The 18,378-nt window shown below is 36.1% G+C and overlaps 1 protein-coding gene across 2 annotated transcripts in view; it reads right to left on the reverse strand.

Moving 5' to 3' along the window:
• Positions 1–1,073: 1,073 nt before the first annotated feature.
• The window catches only part of LOC140135667 (G-protein coupled receptor 54-like), a 28,022-nt gene continuing 10,717 nt past the window's right edge, over positions 1,074–18,378 (reverse strand). The window contains exons 2-4 of one of the 2 annotated variants that reach the window (XM_072157249.1): positions 9,122–9,554; positions 6,512–6,647; positions 1,074–3,607 (exon numbers count right to left, since the gene is read on the reverse strand). In XM_072157249.1, the coding sequence (XP_072013350.1) occupies positions 3,042–3,607; positions 6,512–6,647; positions 9,122–9,469 (1,050 nt within the window). In that variant the 5' untranslated portion in view covers positions 9,470–9,554 and the 3' untranslated portion in view covers positions 1,074–3,041. Of the gene's footprint in view, positions 3,608–6,511; positions 6,648–9,121; positions 9,610–18,378 lie in introns of those variants that run through there. The other variant, XM_072157251.1, reaches the window with a different exon arrangement.

An 18,378-nucleotide genomic window follows, 5' to 3' on the forward strand; every position in this document is an offset into this window, starting at 1 on the left:
GGTCAAAATTTTCAATTGATCATCAGATTTATAAAGTTTACTTCGAGTACTGTTAAATATCAAAAATATCAATTTTTAATCATTTACCATAAAATGTGTATTACACTCCGAATTTCAAAAATCAAAATTATTTGATATCAGAAGGACATTCTTCGTATTCAGAATGCAATTCGATATGTCTGATGTGCTCTAATGTCCCACAATAAATACTGTCCAAACGTTCATACCCCACCCCTTAATCTACAATCCTACAAAAATGCACCTGTTTACTGATTTCTGTAAAAATAAATATTGGTATCCTTCACCAACCCCCTTACCCTCAAGTTTATTGGTCGGCATCAGCCGCTTTGCCCCCGGGTATTATTGTGTGTTTTTTGGTAAATATTAGTACAAGGATGGTCCCACAACTACACTAAGCCATTTGTTTGTAAATTGGAGCGTTTTCGCTTTTCGGTAGACGGGGGGTGAATGCATTTAAAAAGTCAGGTAAATTCCTTTACAAGCTTTTGATCATCTTTTGATCTCAAACTAATTGCATTTTTCACTTACGATAAAAGCCAGGCGGTGATGGAAGCGATATCGCCAATTTTGAGGTCGCCATAGGATTAACACATAATCATGAAATCTTTACAAACAATTCTAAATTTGTTATGTGGTGTCAAAGCAAAATTATCTTACTCTAAAACCGTCGGGGTACGACCGTGTACCACTCTGTAAGTATGTTGATTTTCCATTTGTAATTGCTAACCGTGTATTTTGAATGGGGCTGTCAGCCCTGTATCTTCGCCAGCCTCGTACGTCACGTGTTGCGCTTCCTATGCCGCCTGATAAAAGCGTGTCACTTGCATCACCCCATCACTATAATAATACTCCTATTATATTATCCTTTTATCACAATAATAAATTTATTTTGAAAGGGATAGACCTTAATAAGGTAAACTTTTAGTTTAGTGTATTAAATGATGACAATAAAACATTTCTTACAAAAGTTACTAATAATTATAATAAAACACCAACACTAACCTTTTAACTTACTACATTTTCTCAAGTGCATATTTTATGTTATTGCTTTGAGTAACAGACTTAATTTGTGTATGGTTAATTTTGTGAGTTCATAACAATTAGTGGGTTTTTAGCGGGTTCGCCGTCGAACAAGTTTAGAACTGTCAAACTTTCGTCAGGATTAGCTCTGACTTCTTCAGGACAAAGTACCTAAGAATGAGACATGTAGACCGCCCCTTGCCTATTGATGACTCTGAAAACAGCCGTTCACTGAAGACTGCCCCTTGTCAACACGAGAACAAGCAGATTTACTTCCAATGCAAAAAGATTCATCCATGTGTTTCTTCAGCTGAATAACACCAAACTTGCTGTCATTGCTATAGCCGCAAAAAGTATCCCCCTGGCCATGCTGGGAATGATATAAAAAAAAGTGCTATCCACGCACAGTGTCGACAGCCTCTATATAATTATTTTTCCCTGAAATGAATCACGCCCTAATACTCCGTTGGTATTGGTATTTCACCAATAAGATAGCTCGCCTTTCCGAACGCAAGAAAAGGAGTCCTATCTGATTGGCTAGAAACCGATCGCTAGATCGCTCAGTGATTAGTGTACAACCTCAGATGTAGAGATGTATTCAATTCCATTTAAATCAATATTCAATATTCTATTATTGACGCAGATAATAGTTGTTCACTGTGCTGTATTGTATTAGAGACTTGTGATTTAATATTCTATAGCCAGTGCTACAGCACTGTGGTCTGACCTGAATGGGCTAAGCTTGTTCTTTTCATAATAATAATATTCTCAAGCAGTTGAATATCATTATTATCGTACGATTTGAAAACGTTTCGGTGAAAATGCAGTTAAATATATGTGTTTAAAGAAAACAGCAATCGTATCTTTAGTTAATTGAAATTCCAGTGAGTTAATTGAAAACAAAACCTGGGTTTTACCTGACAACAAATCGAATTTTCTTGTAATGGAAACATTATATGGGGTACTGAGCATGCGCAGATCGTATAAACGTGTATGAATGGAAACGCTGCGGTATCTCATATCGTGCCAGTGATATGCTTAGCCTGAGTCGCTCGGCCTATCTCGAACAAAATCACCATGCGTAGCTTTTGAAGAACGAGTGGATTCGCCGTACTATCACGGCAATTTTTGACACGAAGATACAGGGATGATGACGCTGTGCCACGTGTCCCATGAGCTGAATAAATACATTTTAGCCCCCAATTTGTGATCTCCAGGCTGCCTTTACTGGCTGTGACAAGGGCAGCAATATTGAATCTCGGCACTATACTAACATAACCAGGCCATCAACGCTTTTGTGTCTGATGAACAGAATTAACTCTATGGACTCCAAGTGTAGTATAAGTGGCGACACTCTGATCGCAAAACCGAGAATAGTGTCGCGTGACTTCGAGGGTTGGACCTTATACAAAAGGTGATCGTCTATGGTAATGAGCTGACGTAATTAAGTAGATCAGACATAGACAACAATATTAACAGACAATGACTTTCTCGATGATCTAATTACGTATTTCACAGAATGTCTAAAAACATTATGTAATAGGCTACTTATTTAAATTTGTATATAACATTTATATAACCGATTATAATCCTTTATTCCAACACAGAATTCGCGGTTGTGCATGGATTGGCAGGTGCAGGTGTGGCTAATATAAGATAAGAAGATGACTCGAGCTAGGTTTCAAAAAAGTGATCTAAGATTAGAGGGCACTATTTTTGGCATCCCGTGTGGCGCAGTTCACTGTTCATTGCACATATAAACTACCAGTGACAAATGGACCATAGTGACGATGGGCAACTCTAGCGAAGTATCTCCAAATATCTAGGCATTTACTACAGAATGTTGAGGGCTTGCATAAATGGGGAATCATTTACATCAGATGGCATTTTGAGTAAACAGTCCAGCGGGTTTTTTTCTTCAAATTTTGTCAGCTAAACATCTGGTGAAATACGACAAATTGTTTAAGGGATCTATATAACATTGTTAAACGCTACAATTTTTACTGCATCATTGTAGAGCCAGTGGCCTCGCGTGAACTACTTGTTGTTGACTTTGTCTTCTCCCTGCGTATGAAACCACAGAGACAAAAGTGTCCGATGTCAGACACATGTCTGCGAAAGGACGATCCAGCCAGAGTATACAGATATGGATTAACGCTGCTATTAACAAAAATCAACACATTAGCCGCTGTGTGGAGCTCAATGTACAGGGGAGTCGAAGCAGTCACTACAGGATGAAAAGCCATCCACATATGCACCACGTGTACTGGTAACCACATTAAGATGTAAAATATCACCACTACAAATATGCCTATAATGGTTCTCTTGCGTTGAGCCACACGACGCCTTGACGCCTCATCGTTAACTTCAGATGCCGTAAATGCTGACATGTTAATGGCAATTTTTGTGTAGCATGGTACGATTACGATGAGAGGAACGATATAGAGGGAAAAAGTAGCATAGGAAAAGAATAATTCTTGACCCCAAGGTTGGCCGAATTCAGCGCAGCTTGTTTCTGGTGTGGCTCCCGGGACGAATGCTACAGGGATCTGCACTACAAAGGAAGCTGAAAGGGAAAAGAATAGATGTTATGACGAATTTTTAATTTTATGTGGAAATAATATAATAATAATAATATTAATAATAATAATAATAATAATAATAATAATAATAATAATAATAATAATAATAATAATAATAATAATAACACTAATAATAATAATAATAATAATAATAATAATAATAATAATAATAATAATAATAATAATAATAATAATAATGATAATAACAACAACAACAACAACAACAACGTGCTTCTCTCGTTCAAAAATACATTTTTTTTATCATTCATTTTATTTATGCTGAATAAAACATTTGTGACGTGTCATGTCAAAAGCAGACATTTTTGGGCAGGATCGTAAATGGAGAAATAGCCAAAAATCTGCCCGGGTTGATTTTTTCACAATTTGGGTTTGTTGTGAATTTGTGATGTTATTAATGTTTAAAATATTGTCTGATAGTTTCAGACCGGAATATAACTGGCATCTTGTATTTTTTGAGACATTTTTAAAGGTAATTCCTATTCCCAACATTGCCTCATTTCAAATATATAGTTTTAGTTTTGGTTTTGGTTTTGGTCACGTGGTTTCCTATTGTCCTGCCTAACCACTTGAATCACAAGATATCGAACTCTTTGTTTCTACCTTTTGTTTAAAACTAAACATTTGTGACAGGTAGTTTCGGTTTTGGTTTCAGTTTCTTATAAGTGGTGTGACGAATAAAATTACAGGATTTTCGAGTTACCTGATCTAAGTATACAAAAGAAATGTTTAAATTTCGCAGTGCAATATTCACGAGCAGAGAAGTCGAACAAAACAGTCTACATTTGAAAGCATTGATTTAGTTTGAAAGCATTGGCTTGAGACTACGTAATAGCCTAAGCTGATTTCACTGTGAAAATATATAGACCATCGAATTATTTGCATTCGACATTACAAAAGGGGCCACTACTGTAATTGTATAGGTGCTATAAACAAAATCGATTCATGTCCTTAATCCCATGTACCAGAATCGATGGAAGGCCATTATATGACCTCTAATAACCTAATGACTTTTACTGAAGCAATTTTACTGCAAAAGTAGAAGATAGAGGGAGAAGATTGGGGTGTGTATGTATGTGTGTGTGTGTGTGGGGGTTGGGGGGGGGGGGGTGGGAGGGCGAGGGGAGAGGGGCCGGGGGAGAGAGAGAACCGAGAGAGAGCATTGGAAGTGAAAGAGAAGGGGAGGAGAGCTCGAGATGAAGATATCGAATGTAGGGGAGGAGGAGGGGAAAGGGGTAATTTAGGAAAGAGGTGGTTATATAGGGAGGGAGCCCCTCTTAAAGAGGTATGGGTTGTGCTTCCCGGGGATAATAAACTAATTCATAATCAAATCATCTCCATGCATCGTTTATGTTTCATACAAACACACAAATTCACCCACCCCACCCCATCCTTCAGTATACGCGCATGTATATGATTTCTAGGCCTAGAACTCGTGAGTGTAATATGCCACCTACCTTCGACAGAGAGCATCAACTGTCGTCCGCGGGATAGATTTCCGATATCAATCATGATAATAATTATGTTAGCACAATAGGCTATTGTATACTTCTGGTTATATACCCTATACTGTGTCCTCCCAGCATAATAGTGTTATGATTGCAGATCAGATCAGCTCTACTTTTTAATCCCTTGATTTTTGGTTTCTGAACAAAAGAGAAACCAAAACTATATATTTGAAATGAGGGATTGTCAATAATATTTTTCAAAGGCCGATATCTCAATTTCCAATTTTATAATACCATAACTTACGAACTCAATATCTTCGCTTAGAAATGTCCGATTTCATTGGGGAAAACAGCGTTGTGGAGCAAATTATCTCTAATATTTATGATATGTAAAACCTCAAAATTGATAACCTGCCCAAAAGTGTCTGGTTTTGACATGACACGTCACATTTATATTACCCAATTAAGTTTGCCATTTGCAGCTAATTGAAAGACGAGAAAATTGTGAAGGTGAAACTAATTGCTCTATTCTAGCTGAAATGATGCGGAACACATTAATTTGTAAAGCGTACGCGTCACATTGATCATGTTGCTACAAAACGCCTTGTTTCCCACAAGAAATATATTAAGGATTGATTTCGTTTACTATATGCAATTACATTCGCTTCATAATACCGCCATAGTTACTTGTACATTAGTTTTGACGCACTACATCACAAGGCCTGTGGCAGTTGAGATTGGATTAAGCATCATATGCTTTCTCTTGACCCAAAGGCTTAGGGTAACATTGTTCATTTGATTGTTGGGAATGGCCTTATTTTCCTTGTTCTAAATCTTCAAATCTATTTCTCACTCATCTTTCCATGAAAGCCAGCAGGCTTATAGGCTTAAGCATTTTGTTTGAGCCTGGTCCCATCAGGATTCAGTACCCAAGTGTGTCTCCACACGGCGCGACCGTTTTAAACAAACAAACAGCACCTTTAACCATTAACAACTGAATCTTGAATATAATTGTAAGAATTCCAAAAATGTATTTACAAGTTTGTATGTCTCAAAAACACCCTGCTACATCTTAATCTCCACAATAATGTCTATTTTTAAAACAAGGATCATCGTAAGCTACTGCACCTTTTGATCCCATGCATTTCAAGCAATAATTAGCTGTGCGACATATCTCAAAGCTAATGCATTAGTCCAATTTAGTCGAAACAAAATACACATATTTAACCTTGTTTGTAAGTGTCTTCACCTAGTTGAAGTCAAATTTCACTTATTTGTTTAAAAAGATGGATAGATCGAGGTTTAAAATACAGATGTACTGACGAAAAAATGGCAACAGAAATTAGCCCATATCGACAATACCACATTTCCCCTGACGTATATATATGATAATCAGTCCTTAAATACAGTTAAGATATTTACCGATCCAAATCAAGAACATGATGAGATATATAGTTTTAGATGACCTGGTGCTGAGGGACTTTAAAGGATTCACAATAAGACGATAGCGGTCCCAGGACAAGAAGGCTAGAGTCAGACTGGTCACTTCGGCTACCACCTGCACGGGGAGAGAACAAAAAACGCTGTAAGTTACCTACTTCATCAGAAGGACTCAAGTACTTTATTTGTTATTCATGGTTTTATTTGTTGTCTTTATACGCTACCTCGCCTTAAATAAAGTTTTCTTTTTCACTCTACAATTCAGTCCAATTGTTGTCACTATTTGTCATAATCGTGATAATAGCTAGATGCAGGGCACAGGGCCGGACTTACCTTTTTTGTGGGGGGGGCGGGGCACTTTTGAGGCCCCCAAAACCACCGTGAGGAAGGCATGTGGACTCAATTGGCCAAATTTTGGTTTACGTTTAAGATCGATAATGACAGAGGAAGTATTATAGTTTAGATGGAGACAAGAATAGTTTGTTCCGATTTTACTAGGACATGCGCGCGAATCGCGGGAAAAAAATCAATTGCAGACAATTTGAGCCCAAAATGAAGGTGAATATTGCTATATATCAGTCAAGTTAGCTCAATCGATAAGGTGTTCGACTATGGTGCGGGTGTGAGTGCGAGAGGTTACGGGTTCGATTGAGTTAGCTTGAACTTCCCCTGGACAAGGAACTTGAACTGGAAAGGTTTGTATACAAAAACGATTCAGTTTCCACCTCGATACACCTATATCATTATTATAATGATACAATTTCAATTGTATGATTAATCTACTATTTTAAGCAAAATTATATAAAGAAAATTTAAAAAAATACGAAAAGAAATAAAGCATCGCCAGGTTCTTGCTAATCCCCGGAACCGGACAAAAAAAAAAGAAAACAAAAGCCAACGTGACATGTGAATAATGTTTGTACAACAGGAGAGTAGTTCCCGGACTGCCCTATACGTGTACTTGGCTTCCCTTTCAATGTCGTTTTGATTAATTATACCACTTCCAATGACACTCTGATAATGACAAATAGCCAGCTCCGCGTAAATAAGCTAAATTACAAATATAATAAAAAATAACATTGCGTCGGACGTCGTATGTTCATCACGTTTAGACATTCGTAAAAAAGGCACTTTTGGTGGTATTTTACATATAACAATGTTCACAGATTGAAATGTGTAACGGATACACACATTAACAAAAGATGATGACGTTATGCTTTAATATATTCATTTTCTTTCCATCGCAGTAACCATACTTAATAATGCTTTTAAAAATAAACAAACGAACAAAGGAACATTCACTCCTCAAACCTTTGAAATATATTGAATAAACAAACACAGAGACAACAACAAATATTCATCCAAATGTAACCAGCATAGTACTAACATTCTGAATAATCTAAGTTAATTTACTTCACGTGAATGCTAAAAAACATTGGTAAACTTTAATAGAATTCTAGTGCAGAGCAAAGTAGATTTATTCATTAACCAGCCCTGTCAATTCTTCTTAGAAATTTGATTTAGAACAAAATATTGCTCTGTAAATTGCACATCGAACCACTTTTGATTGAAAAGCACATTGTTTTAAAATTTACATCTTGATCAAATAAGGAAACACGGTTTGCCATTTGCATTGAATTTAAGTACAGCGAACGTGTCCACAATGTATTGGTAGCTTCATGTCTCGTGAAATACCGTCAATGAAAGGCAAAACAGGGTGTGAATGTATAAAAGGTCATTCAAATCTTTTCCTGTAAACTTTTCACGAGAGTGTATTTTAACATGTTTTTAGCGTACATTCCGTACTTACTGCGTTGAAACTCACTCGTCTCTGATTAGCTGCTGAGGCGATCTGCTGTTACCAAGTGGAAATGTATGGATGAAATTTGCGCCGTACGCGTTGTTAGCTCCGATTTTGAAACATCACTGCAGTACGCGCTCGTCGAAGTTTTACAGCAAAATATTATAGTAAAATTATTTGGACATCAATTGCGGTCAAACTGGAGGATATATTTAATACAATTTAAGTTTCACTGACGCATAATGTTCATTTACTTTGAGCACATTACCATGCGACGCGACGTTTCTGCAGACCGTCACTAGTCTAGTCATCACATCATTACATTCTTTGCATGCCACTTGAACACCCAAAACACATTCTTGTCCATCAAACACCTGCAACACACACTATTAGCGTTCCATTCAAACAGCTGAAACACATTCGTTGCATTCCATTCAAATACCTTGAAGACATTCTTTGCATTCCATTCAAACATCTGGAAAACATTCTTCGGAATCCATTTAAACACATGGAATACATTCCTTGCATTCTTTTCAAACGCCTAGAACACATTCAAACACATGAAACACATTATTGCATTCCATTCAAACACATGGAACACATTATTGCATTCCATTCAAACACATGGAACACATTATTGCATTCCATTCAAACACATGGGACACATTGTTTGAATACCAAAATCGTAAAAATGAAAAAAATAAAGGGCAAGTGACAAATGAAACTCGATAAAATTAAATGCAAACTAACAACAACTTTATGAAACAAACATAGCCACCAAAGGTACTTACATATTGAAGATATATCGGAATATTGCAGCCAAGTTTAGCGGACAGATTCCAACCAATAGTATCGGTCGCAGTTGGGACAGCATCCAAAAGCAGCAAAGTCAGATCAGTAAGAGCCAAATTAGCGAAGCAGAAATTGATGAGCGTGTGCATATCTGAGAAAATCAACACGATCAGGATGACCATGGCGTTGCCGAATAGCCCCAAAATGGTAACAACAGAAATTGTAATTGCTAGCGCCATTTTAGACTCTTCAGAAAATTCATAGCCATTGTCGGCAAGACCAGGTGTCGTCATCGGGTAAATGATGTCGGTTTGCGAGAAGTTATGTAGTGCTGTAGTTGGATCCATCGTAAAGAATGCCCTGGGTGTCACAATGCTGGATGTTATCTTTTGGTGTCAGTGAAGATACGAGAGATGTGTGCTACGTGCTCACCTGCATAATGTGAAGAAACAATCAAGTACATTAGAGTACATTAGAAGTGCCCTTGCCTGAGTAATTGCCTTTTATGAGTAAATGGGTCATGTACTGCGCCATATTATATAATACATTTGAATTGAATTGAACGAGCGATTGTTCAATGGGACCGGACTTATTACAATAAGACGAAATAAAACAATAAATTATTTACCTAATCTATTTTATTTCAATATATTGGAAGGGAGACACCTTCGCGGTTCCCTTCGAAAGCCGGGAATCACCAAGAAAAACATTCGGAAATAGCGAACTAAACTGCAAAATTGTCAGATGCTCTTAAGGTGTGATTAATTTAAGCAGAGATGACAATAATGTGGCAACGAGTGTGTAAATTAGATTTGGTAACTAAGTTTTGAAAAAGAAGCGGTATTTGAATCCTAGCAATTTTAAATTTAAGAAGCAAAAACATTATAAAGAACAACAAAACTACAAATTATAATCATTTTAGAACATTAAAACGGACAATATGACACAACATCCAATGGGGGGGGGGGGGTAACATAACATAATAAACAAAGTTAAAAACCCGACGTTTCGAAAAGACTTCAATCCTCAAAGAGCACTCAATATAGTGGAAACCAGCTCTGATCTGGTTTTAGAACATTTCATCAACAAGTTCCATAATCTTTATCTTGTATCACCAAAACCACTACATTTACGTACTATTTGACGACATACCTTTATTTGCAGTGGTTTGAAGTTGACAGATTTGCTGTTACCAGTTATTTTGTATATCGTGATAAGGTTTTATAGCATTTCGTAAGTCCATATATATTTATATGTTTCAGCTGAAATGAGATGCCCCCTGTCATTCCTTGGGGTACGCTTAATAACAAAGACCATCGTAGTCTTTCAACGCCGTATGAAATGCCAAGACATGTCGACAGAATGACCAGGCCAGAAAGCCCCTGCACCACTTGCAACTTTCACTCCAAAATTACTCCAATGTCCCAAGACAACCAGAACAACCGAACAACGACCGAACAAGATATAAGTCCAAGTCAGGCAGGACTTAGAAATGCTGCTACAGGAGGCCGAAAGTGTAAAAGAACACACAGCCCTGTCCACCCCGTCAAGTCGCTATCGTGTCTACTCATTAAATCCCTTGAACCTTCGCATGTTTTTTGTAGGAATTTAATTTAAAAATCAATATAACTCTGTTGTGGCGCTAGTTATTAACAATTGAAATTAAATTAAAGATCGGACAACATCGTACCAGTCTACCCAGGACATACCGGTACTAAATAATGCTTGATTTCTTGCAATAAGTGCCTCCCGATTTATGAGAGGCCATCATTTGATATTAAAGAGCATTATGAAATTTAACAAAAAAATTGCGCCCTCAGTTTTGGTCAAAGTCCAGTTTCTTGTGTTGTTGTTTGTCCATATACTAATCGGCGGCATCTGAAAGCTCATTACAGCGTCTTTCACGTACAAACTTAGGATTTTGTAATAAAGGACCTGAAACTTTGTTCCAAAAAACAGTTCAAAAGCTGATAAGCTTAGCGCGGCGCTCACAATCTGCCTCTTATATTCAACATTACAGTCTCTAAATTACAACTCAGTAGGCCCTTTGAGTATTCAGTCTATCAAAATAAGGCACAGTTTCTCATTAGATGTTTTTGCGAAATCCCTCAGAGTTCCTTTAAAGACTTACCTTTTATAAGGAGGTATAGTTTGGAATGGTATATACTTCTATTGATCGAGCAAGCAAAGTTGTATTAAATATGCTGTATGTTGCAACTTAAAAACAAAATGGGCAAAAGCATGAACTTGTTACATAAGAAAAGATGATAATTTGATCAATAATTTGCTGTTGACATAAGTTAATTGTTTTATATCTCAGGATTGCATTTAAACTGAAAGTTCCTTGACACATTACATCAGTAATTGATGATAAGGGCTTTAGGAAGGATGATAATTTTACTTATTTTGACATTAAATCTATTCGGAATAAGCAAAATCTCAATAGAATGTTCCTTGACTTTCGGATAATTAAATAATTCGTTCCATTAATGGCAGTTGAAAAGCAACATTACTTATACACGTTTTTCTTTGAAGAGCACACGTACACTTTACCTTGTTCGTAATGTTGCATAATCCAGTAACATGATGTGAAATTAAATATGTTTATTAAGTTAGCGGCCAATTTTAGATACATTCTGCGGTTACAGAGGTAATAAATGTTTTAGTGACTCAAGGCCAAAACACCTTTTACCCAAATCCACTTTAGCATGCACAACAAAACACACTGTTTGATTAAGTTAACAATATCTGAATCTTTGATAAAATGTCCAGTATGATTTAATAATACTTTTGCGAGTGAGCATAAATACATATACAATCAGACAGAATCAATCGAATACACTGCTTGCTAATGTTACTTAACCAGCAGTATTCTTCTTACGAAGTTCGGATGTAAGCTTGGTGTCGGGGGAGGGGTACTCGGTCTGATTGAGTTTTTGTTGCAAAATGTTTGCGAGACAAACCTTTGTTTTGGCCTAAAGGGACAATTCGTGATCCAGAACCTCAACCCCAACTTACTTTAAATAAAGTTGAGGTCCATCAAAAACCTAGGACTACATCATGATAGTGCATATACTTTGATCAGCTTGTAAATGTTGGAAATAAGCTTTTTACGTGGATATCTATATGAACCATACACTAAAATGTGGAAGTTAAAATCATAAAATATCCCTTTAAGGGGTGGGGGTATGAACATTTGGGCAGTATTTTTTTGTGGGACATGAGAGCACATCAGACATCGAATTGAATTCAGAATACGAAGAATGTCCTTCTGATATCAAGTAATTTTGATTTTTTGAAATGCGCGATATAATACACATTTTATGGCAAATGATTAAAAATTGATATATATGATATTTAACAATCCTCGAAGTAAACTTTCTAAATCTAATGATATCGACTTAAAGTGTATGTAGCTGGGATGAAAAGCCGACGATCAATTGAAAATTTTGACTTTTCGTATTGCAGATATGGACCCCCCCAAAAAAAAAAAAAACCACACACACAAAAAAATTATATTTTCAATATGATAGGTCAAAATTGTTAACTGGTCGTCGGCTTTTCATCCAAGCTACATACGCTTTTACATATCATTAGATTTAGTTTTCTTCGAAGACAGTTAAATATCAAAAATTTACAAATATATCAAATTTTAATAATATTTCATCAAATTATATCGCGAATTTCAAAAAATCAAAATTATTTTATATCAGAAAGACATTCCTCATTCAGAATTCAATTCGATATGTCTGATGTGCTCTCATGTCCCACAAAAAATACTGTCGAAACGTTCATACCAGAGCCCTTAAGTAAAACAATCTTATAAAATATTAAATAGTGAATAATAAAAGAATCAATAAATGAATGAAATCCAATAAAATAAGAGGGATTAATAAAATGAAGATGAGCCTGAAAACAACGAAAGGGAAGAATGAAAGGAGAATATTTCATGTAATAAAAAATTAATTTAATAATAAACTCAAACAAAAGGCCTAATATTACTCAACTTTGCTTTATGCATTGTGCAATCGTACGTATATTGCTACATGGACTGTTAAATAATATTGATTTGAGGAAATAAGACCTAAACTTGCTATGTCCCCTTGAGGTTGAAAAAAGTTTTAGCTTAAAAATCCACAATTTTGATATTATATACATCGATATACGGACGACAGTTTATATACATGTGTCATATATTTCAAAAATTAAAAATTTACCAGGATTTTTGAGAGATTTACATTTTAAACTCATATTTCTGAAATATTTTGACATAGCCAGTTCTGATTATGAGTCATCCCCCTGTAACACTGTCAATTAAAACATACCTCCATAAAAAGTGGACAGAATGTGCCTGATAACTGCTTCTTCTAAATCAGTGACGTAGCATTATGGCGAATGTATATGTAGGTCTCGGCAGCGCATCATGGAGCAGGTTGGCTACTGTTTCACAAGCGTCTACTGAAGTCCTTCGTTACACTGTGGACTCGCATCCATGACATCAAAGCGCTAATTTGGCGAATAAGAATATTGGGCTCTTACGTGCAATATTATACGGTATGTCTTCACAAGGAAAGGTTATCCTTTATTAAATATTATGAGGCTTTCCACAGTACAAGCGGTATTTAGTATGATAAATATAAAACCATTTCGAATATGATGAATTATATGCTTCTTTTTTTCTTTAAATTGAACCTTTGATTTTTATTTATTTTATCGATAAAGTTGTGCATTAGTCAACCTTGAAAGAGTTGACAATACTTATAAGAGTTCATGAAAGACCACCCGAAGCCGTCTGCATTTTATCATCAAGTTGTGTTCTTATCTTTGTAAAGAAAACACATAATTTTCTTTTTACTTTATTGCTTATGCATTTTTGATTGGTAGTATTGCATGGTGAATATCTGCATCAATATCTGTACCAAGACAAAATTGGATGACAGTTTGATCATTTTGTTACTTATGGAATGTTTCTTGTATAAAAAGCCCTAAATAATTTTTGAAGTATTCCAGAAATTGATATGACCACCGGACCCCTTCATACCATATGTTTATATACATTAAATCAATTGAGCAAAAACTCAATAGAATGTTCCTTGACCATCGGATAATTAAATAATTCGTTCCATTAATGGCAGTTGAAAGGCAACATTACTTATACAGCACTTTACCTTGAACGTAATGTTGCATAATCCAGTTAATGATGTGAAATCATATATTTTCTATTAAGTTTGCGGCCAAAAATAGATACATTCTACGGTCACTGAGGTAATAAATGTTTTAGTGACTCAAAGCTAAAAACACCTTTTACCCAAATTCACTTCAGAATGCACAACAAAACACACTGTTTGATTAAGTTAACAATATCTGAATCTTTGATGAAAAGTCCAGTATGATTTAATAATATTGTTTGCGAGTGAACTTACAACTGTACAATCAGACAGAATCAATCAAATACAATGTTTGCTAATGTTACTTAACCAGCAGCATTCTTCTTGTTGTCGACTACAAAGTTCTGCGAGGGGTACCTGATTGAGCTTTTGTTGCAAAATGTTTGAGAGACAAACCTCTGTTTTGGCCTAAATGGACACTTCGTGATCCACAACCTCAACTCCTAACTTACTAAGTTGCGGTTTTTATACCATCAAAACCTAGGACTACATCACGATAGTGCATAAGCTTTCTGACAGATTCGGTTGTTTGACATAGGTATCGCCCATTTTGTATTTTCAAAATTACTACACAGTGCTGCTGTAATACATGCGTAATTCGCAAATTCAAAGTCAGAATCAAGTGAAATGTTGGAAACATCCTGCAGTTACTGTCCGTTTTCCTATACACAATACACAGTGCTCTCACCATTGACGTGTGACCTCTACAAATGATGTATGTTGGGAGAATGGACACTTGCCTAGTTAACATCACTGTGTGAAAAATAACCAGCCAATATTTTATTTATTCTCCAAAACTTCTAGCAAATATATTTCTCTAACATGACCTAAAATTACAGCTAGGTTAGATGTTCAGAAATGGTCGCACTTTTGTAAAATATGAGTGAGGGCAAGGCATAGCTAGCCAACTCCCCGTGTTAATTGAATGGAGATTTGACCGAAAATATTGGTATCGGACCGCTCACTTCTGAAGGATGCCACAAAAAACAGTAAAAGCTACATTTAAATTATTCTAAATAGGTTCTAGAAAATAAAGTTTTGTAACATGTCCTAAATTTTTAGCTAATTTAGATGTTTGGAGAGGGTCGCACTTTTGTGTTTTAGGAAGGATATGTAAACGACAGATAACACCAAAAATATGAAGAAATTATTTCCAAACTGTGTTAAGCAGGAGGGTGAAAGTGCATATAGGAACAATGCCAAAAACTACGTCACGCCGGTCACGCTATTGTTCGAGTTAAACTACATCATTCGCCATTTTGTAAATATTAACGCATGATCGTTGCTTTGAAGTTTCCACCGGATAGTCTGTGGATAGCGCAAGAGCATGCTTTGACCATGCGCAAAAACATGAATATCATGAAGATGTTTAAGATTGATTCTTAGATGTTTCAAAATTACCGTCATATTGCATAGATTCATCAAAGAATGGTTTGAAGTACTAACCTTATTTAGTAATTTTAAAAATCGGGAGAATTTTACAAAATCAATGTTTTTACCTGTCGGTATTACAACTCGTGAAACACATTAGTGATGTGCCTGGGTGACCTAATCTACTAACCTTTAACGTTTCCTCTATGAACTCTAACCCTCCTGCAATATGGCGCCTATTGTCTAGAGTTAAACTACATCATTCGGTGTGTTACGTAATAGCTACGATGCCTATCCCTTTATATCCCTGTGTTAAGTCAACAATCATTATGTTGCTCATTTTGAAGAATGCTGGTTAACAAAAAGCAGGTCTTTGTCTCATTTCGTGAACAATGGTACACATACCATTGTTTCCTTTCGTTTCCTTTATAATCGGTTACCCAACTGAAGCTGTAATACCCAAAGAGGTTTTAAATAGAAATAGAGTCGCAATAGATTATATAATCTTTTGTTCGTTTGATGCCGATTAGAAGTTGCGACAGGCTATTCATAAAAGTGGTACCATTGTTTCGAATAAAGGGGTTCCGCCATTAAATTGGTCACTGACCCGGCATCATATTAACGCTCTACACAACAGGCGAGTATCAATAAGTGACCACACTACAATCATGTGTAAGGGCAGTCATGTGTAAAGTGGTACCATTGTACTCAATGTATCCCAAATGTGTGCTTGTGTGGGTCTGAAGACTATAAGGAGGCTTTAGTTGTCGATGCAATCATCTTTACCACCCACCTGACGATAGGTGTTTCATTTAAATAAATTGAATGCTCTTGGTGATCGATTACACATTAGAATGTATGAAGGCTGCCATTTCCAGTCCATATATCTTTATTACACTATAATGGTAATCGCTATACGTATAGGGCCTACATGTAAGTATAAGTATAGGCCTATAAAGGTTGTTTTTAAGAAATTTCCATTTAATTTTATTTTAAGAAGGAGATTGGTATAGAAATAGTGGCGTACCCAAAGAGGGGGAGGGGGTTGGGGAGGGACAGATTCACCTCTGTGAGAAGTCTTGGGAGGGGGGAGGGAGGAAGAGGGGAGGAGTGGATATGTAGAATGAGAATGAGGGCTGGAGGAAGGGATAATAAAGACAAGTAGATAAATAGAAATATAAGGAAAATTATGGGAATGAGAGAGGGAGGGTGAGAGGGGACAATGAGAGCGAGGGAGTGATAAAATGTAGGCCTAGGAAAGAATAAGTACAGAGAAGGGAAAAGAAAGGAATGATAAATACATTTAATAATAATTATTAGGCCTATATAATAACTAAACACATAACAGCACTGGGCAGCCATTCGACGATGTCAATGCCTTTATTCGTTACGTAATTAAAACGCCCAGTCACATGTATTTCACACCTACCAAACACAACTCACCCAATTTCGCAAACTGGACGTTGAATGTACACTCTCATGAATATTGATTGGCAACATTTTCCAATATGTCAGCGCTCTAATCGGAAACAATAGAACAATAGACCCTGCAGAGCGTTGGTAATACCAGCTTTATTCAGTTAGCAACCTGGACAACGGATTCTTTTGTTCTGCAAGGCTCACTCAGTCATTTAATGAGGCAATACAAACGATCGAATTTGGTGTTGAAATGAGCTAAATTTTGAGTTACGCCTTTTCAATGTAAAATTAATTTTCTCGGCCAAATAAAAAGCAATCATTTTCATTTTTTTCAGTACATGTCAGGTCAAATTGTAGCGCTTGATACTGTATTTTTTTCAAATCCTAGTGTTAAACTTAGGCGTGAAATTCAGTCATTTCGTGTAAGATTTTCGATTTTGATAGGCTTAAACTCTGCCCGCGAGCCTTTTTTGGATCAACCTTTTAGCTTTTCAAAGTAATATAGTTCGCTAATGAAGGATTTTTCCCAACTTTCTAACGCACATCACCGTGAGCGATATATCATAGTTTTGTCAGAATTTCCGTTTTGATTTCACCATCTTTCACTGTCGGCTGAAAAAAAATTCAAAATCAACGCTGAAATCTAAGGCTAGTACTAGCATTGTGGATCGATATCCCTGGGTTTAATAGGAATACCGGCATGGCTATAGTGTTGCCAGAACTTCAATATAGCAAAGAAATTCCCAGACCTATAGCGCTCCTACTGATCATGTTTAACCAGAACACCCAATTGGGGATTTAATCGCTGGTCGGGCAATTTGCTTTCAATGAAAAATTGACCTGGATAACAACAAAGGAAATATTGACTATTTCTGCTGGTTGCTCTCGAGATAAAAGTACTGATTTGACATTTTCGGAACATGAATGGAAAAAGGGTAAAACAAAAACGGAAATTCTGACAAAACTATAACATATAGACCCACACGATGTGCTTTACAGAGGTGGGAAATATCTTTCTTTAGCAAACTATATTAGTTTGAGACGCTAAAACATGAATTCCGTGAAAAGCTCGCAGGCGAATTCAAGGCCTATAAAAATCAAAAAAATCACACTAAAAGACACAATTTGATGCTTAATTTTAACACCAGGATTTAAAAAAAAATGTATATCCAAGCACCAAGTTTTTAACTGACATTACTGAAGGAAAAAAAATTATTGCTTTATATTTGACCGAGAAAATTAATTTCATAGCAAAAAGGTGTATCTCTGAATTGTGCTGATTTTTACTGTATCGATCG

This window comes from Amphiura filiformis, chromosome 16, assembly GCF_039555335.1.
Source record: "Amphiura filiformis chromosome 16, Afil_fr2py, whole genome shotgun sequence".
Lineage (NCBI taxonomy): Eukaryota > Metazoa > Echinodermata > Ophiuroidea > Amphilepidida > Amphiuridae > Amphiura > Amphiura filiformis.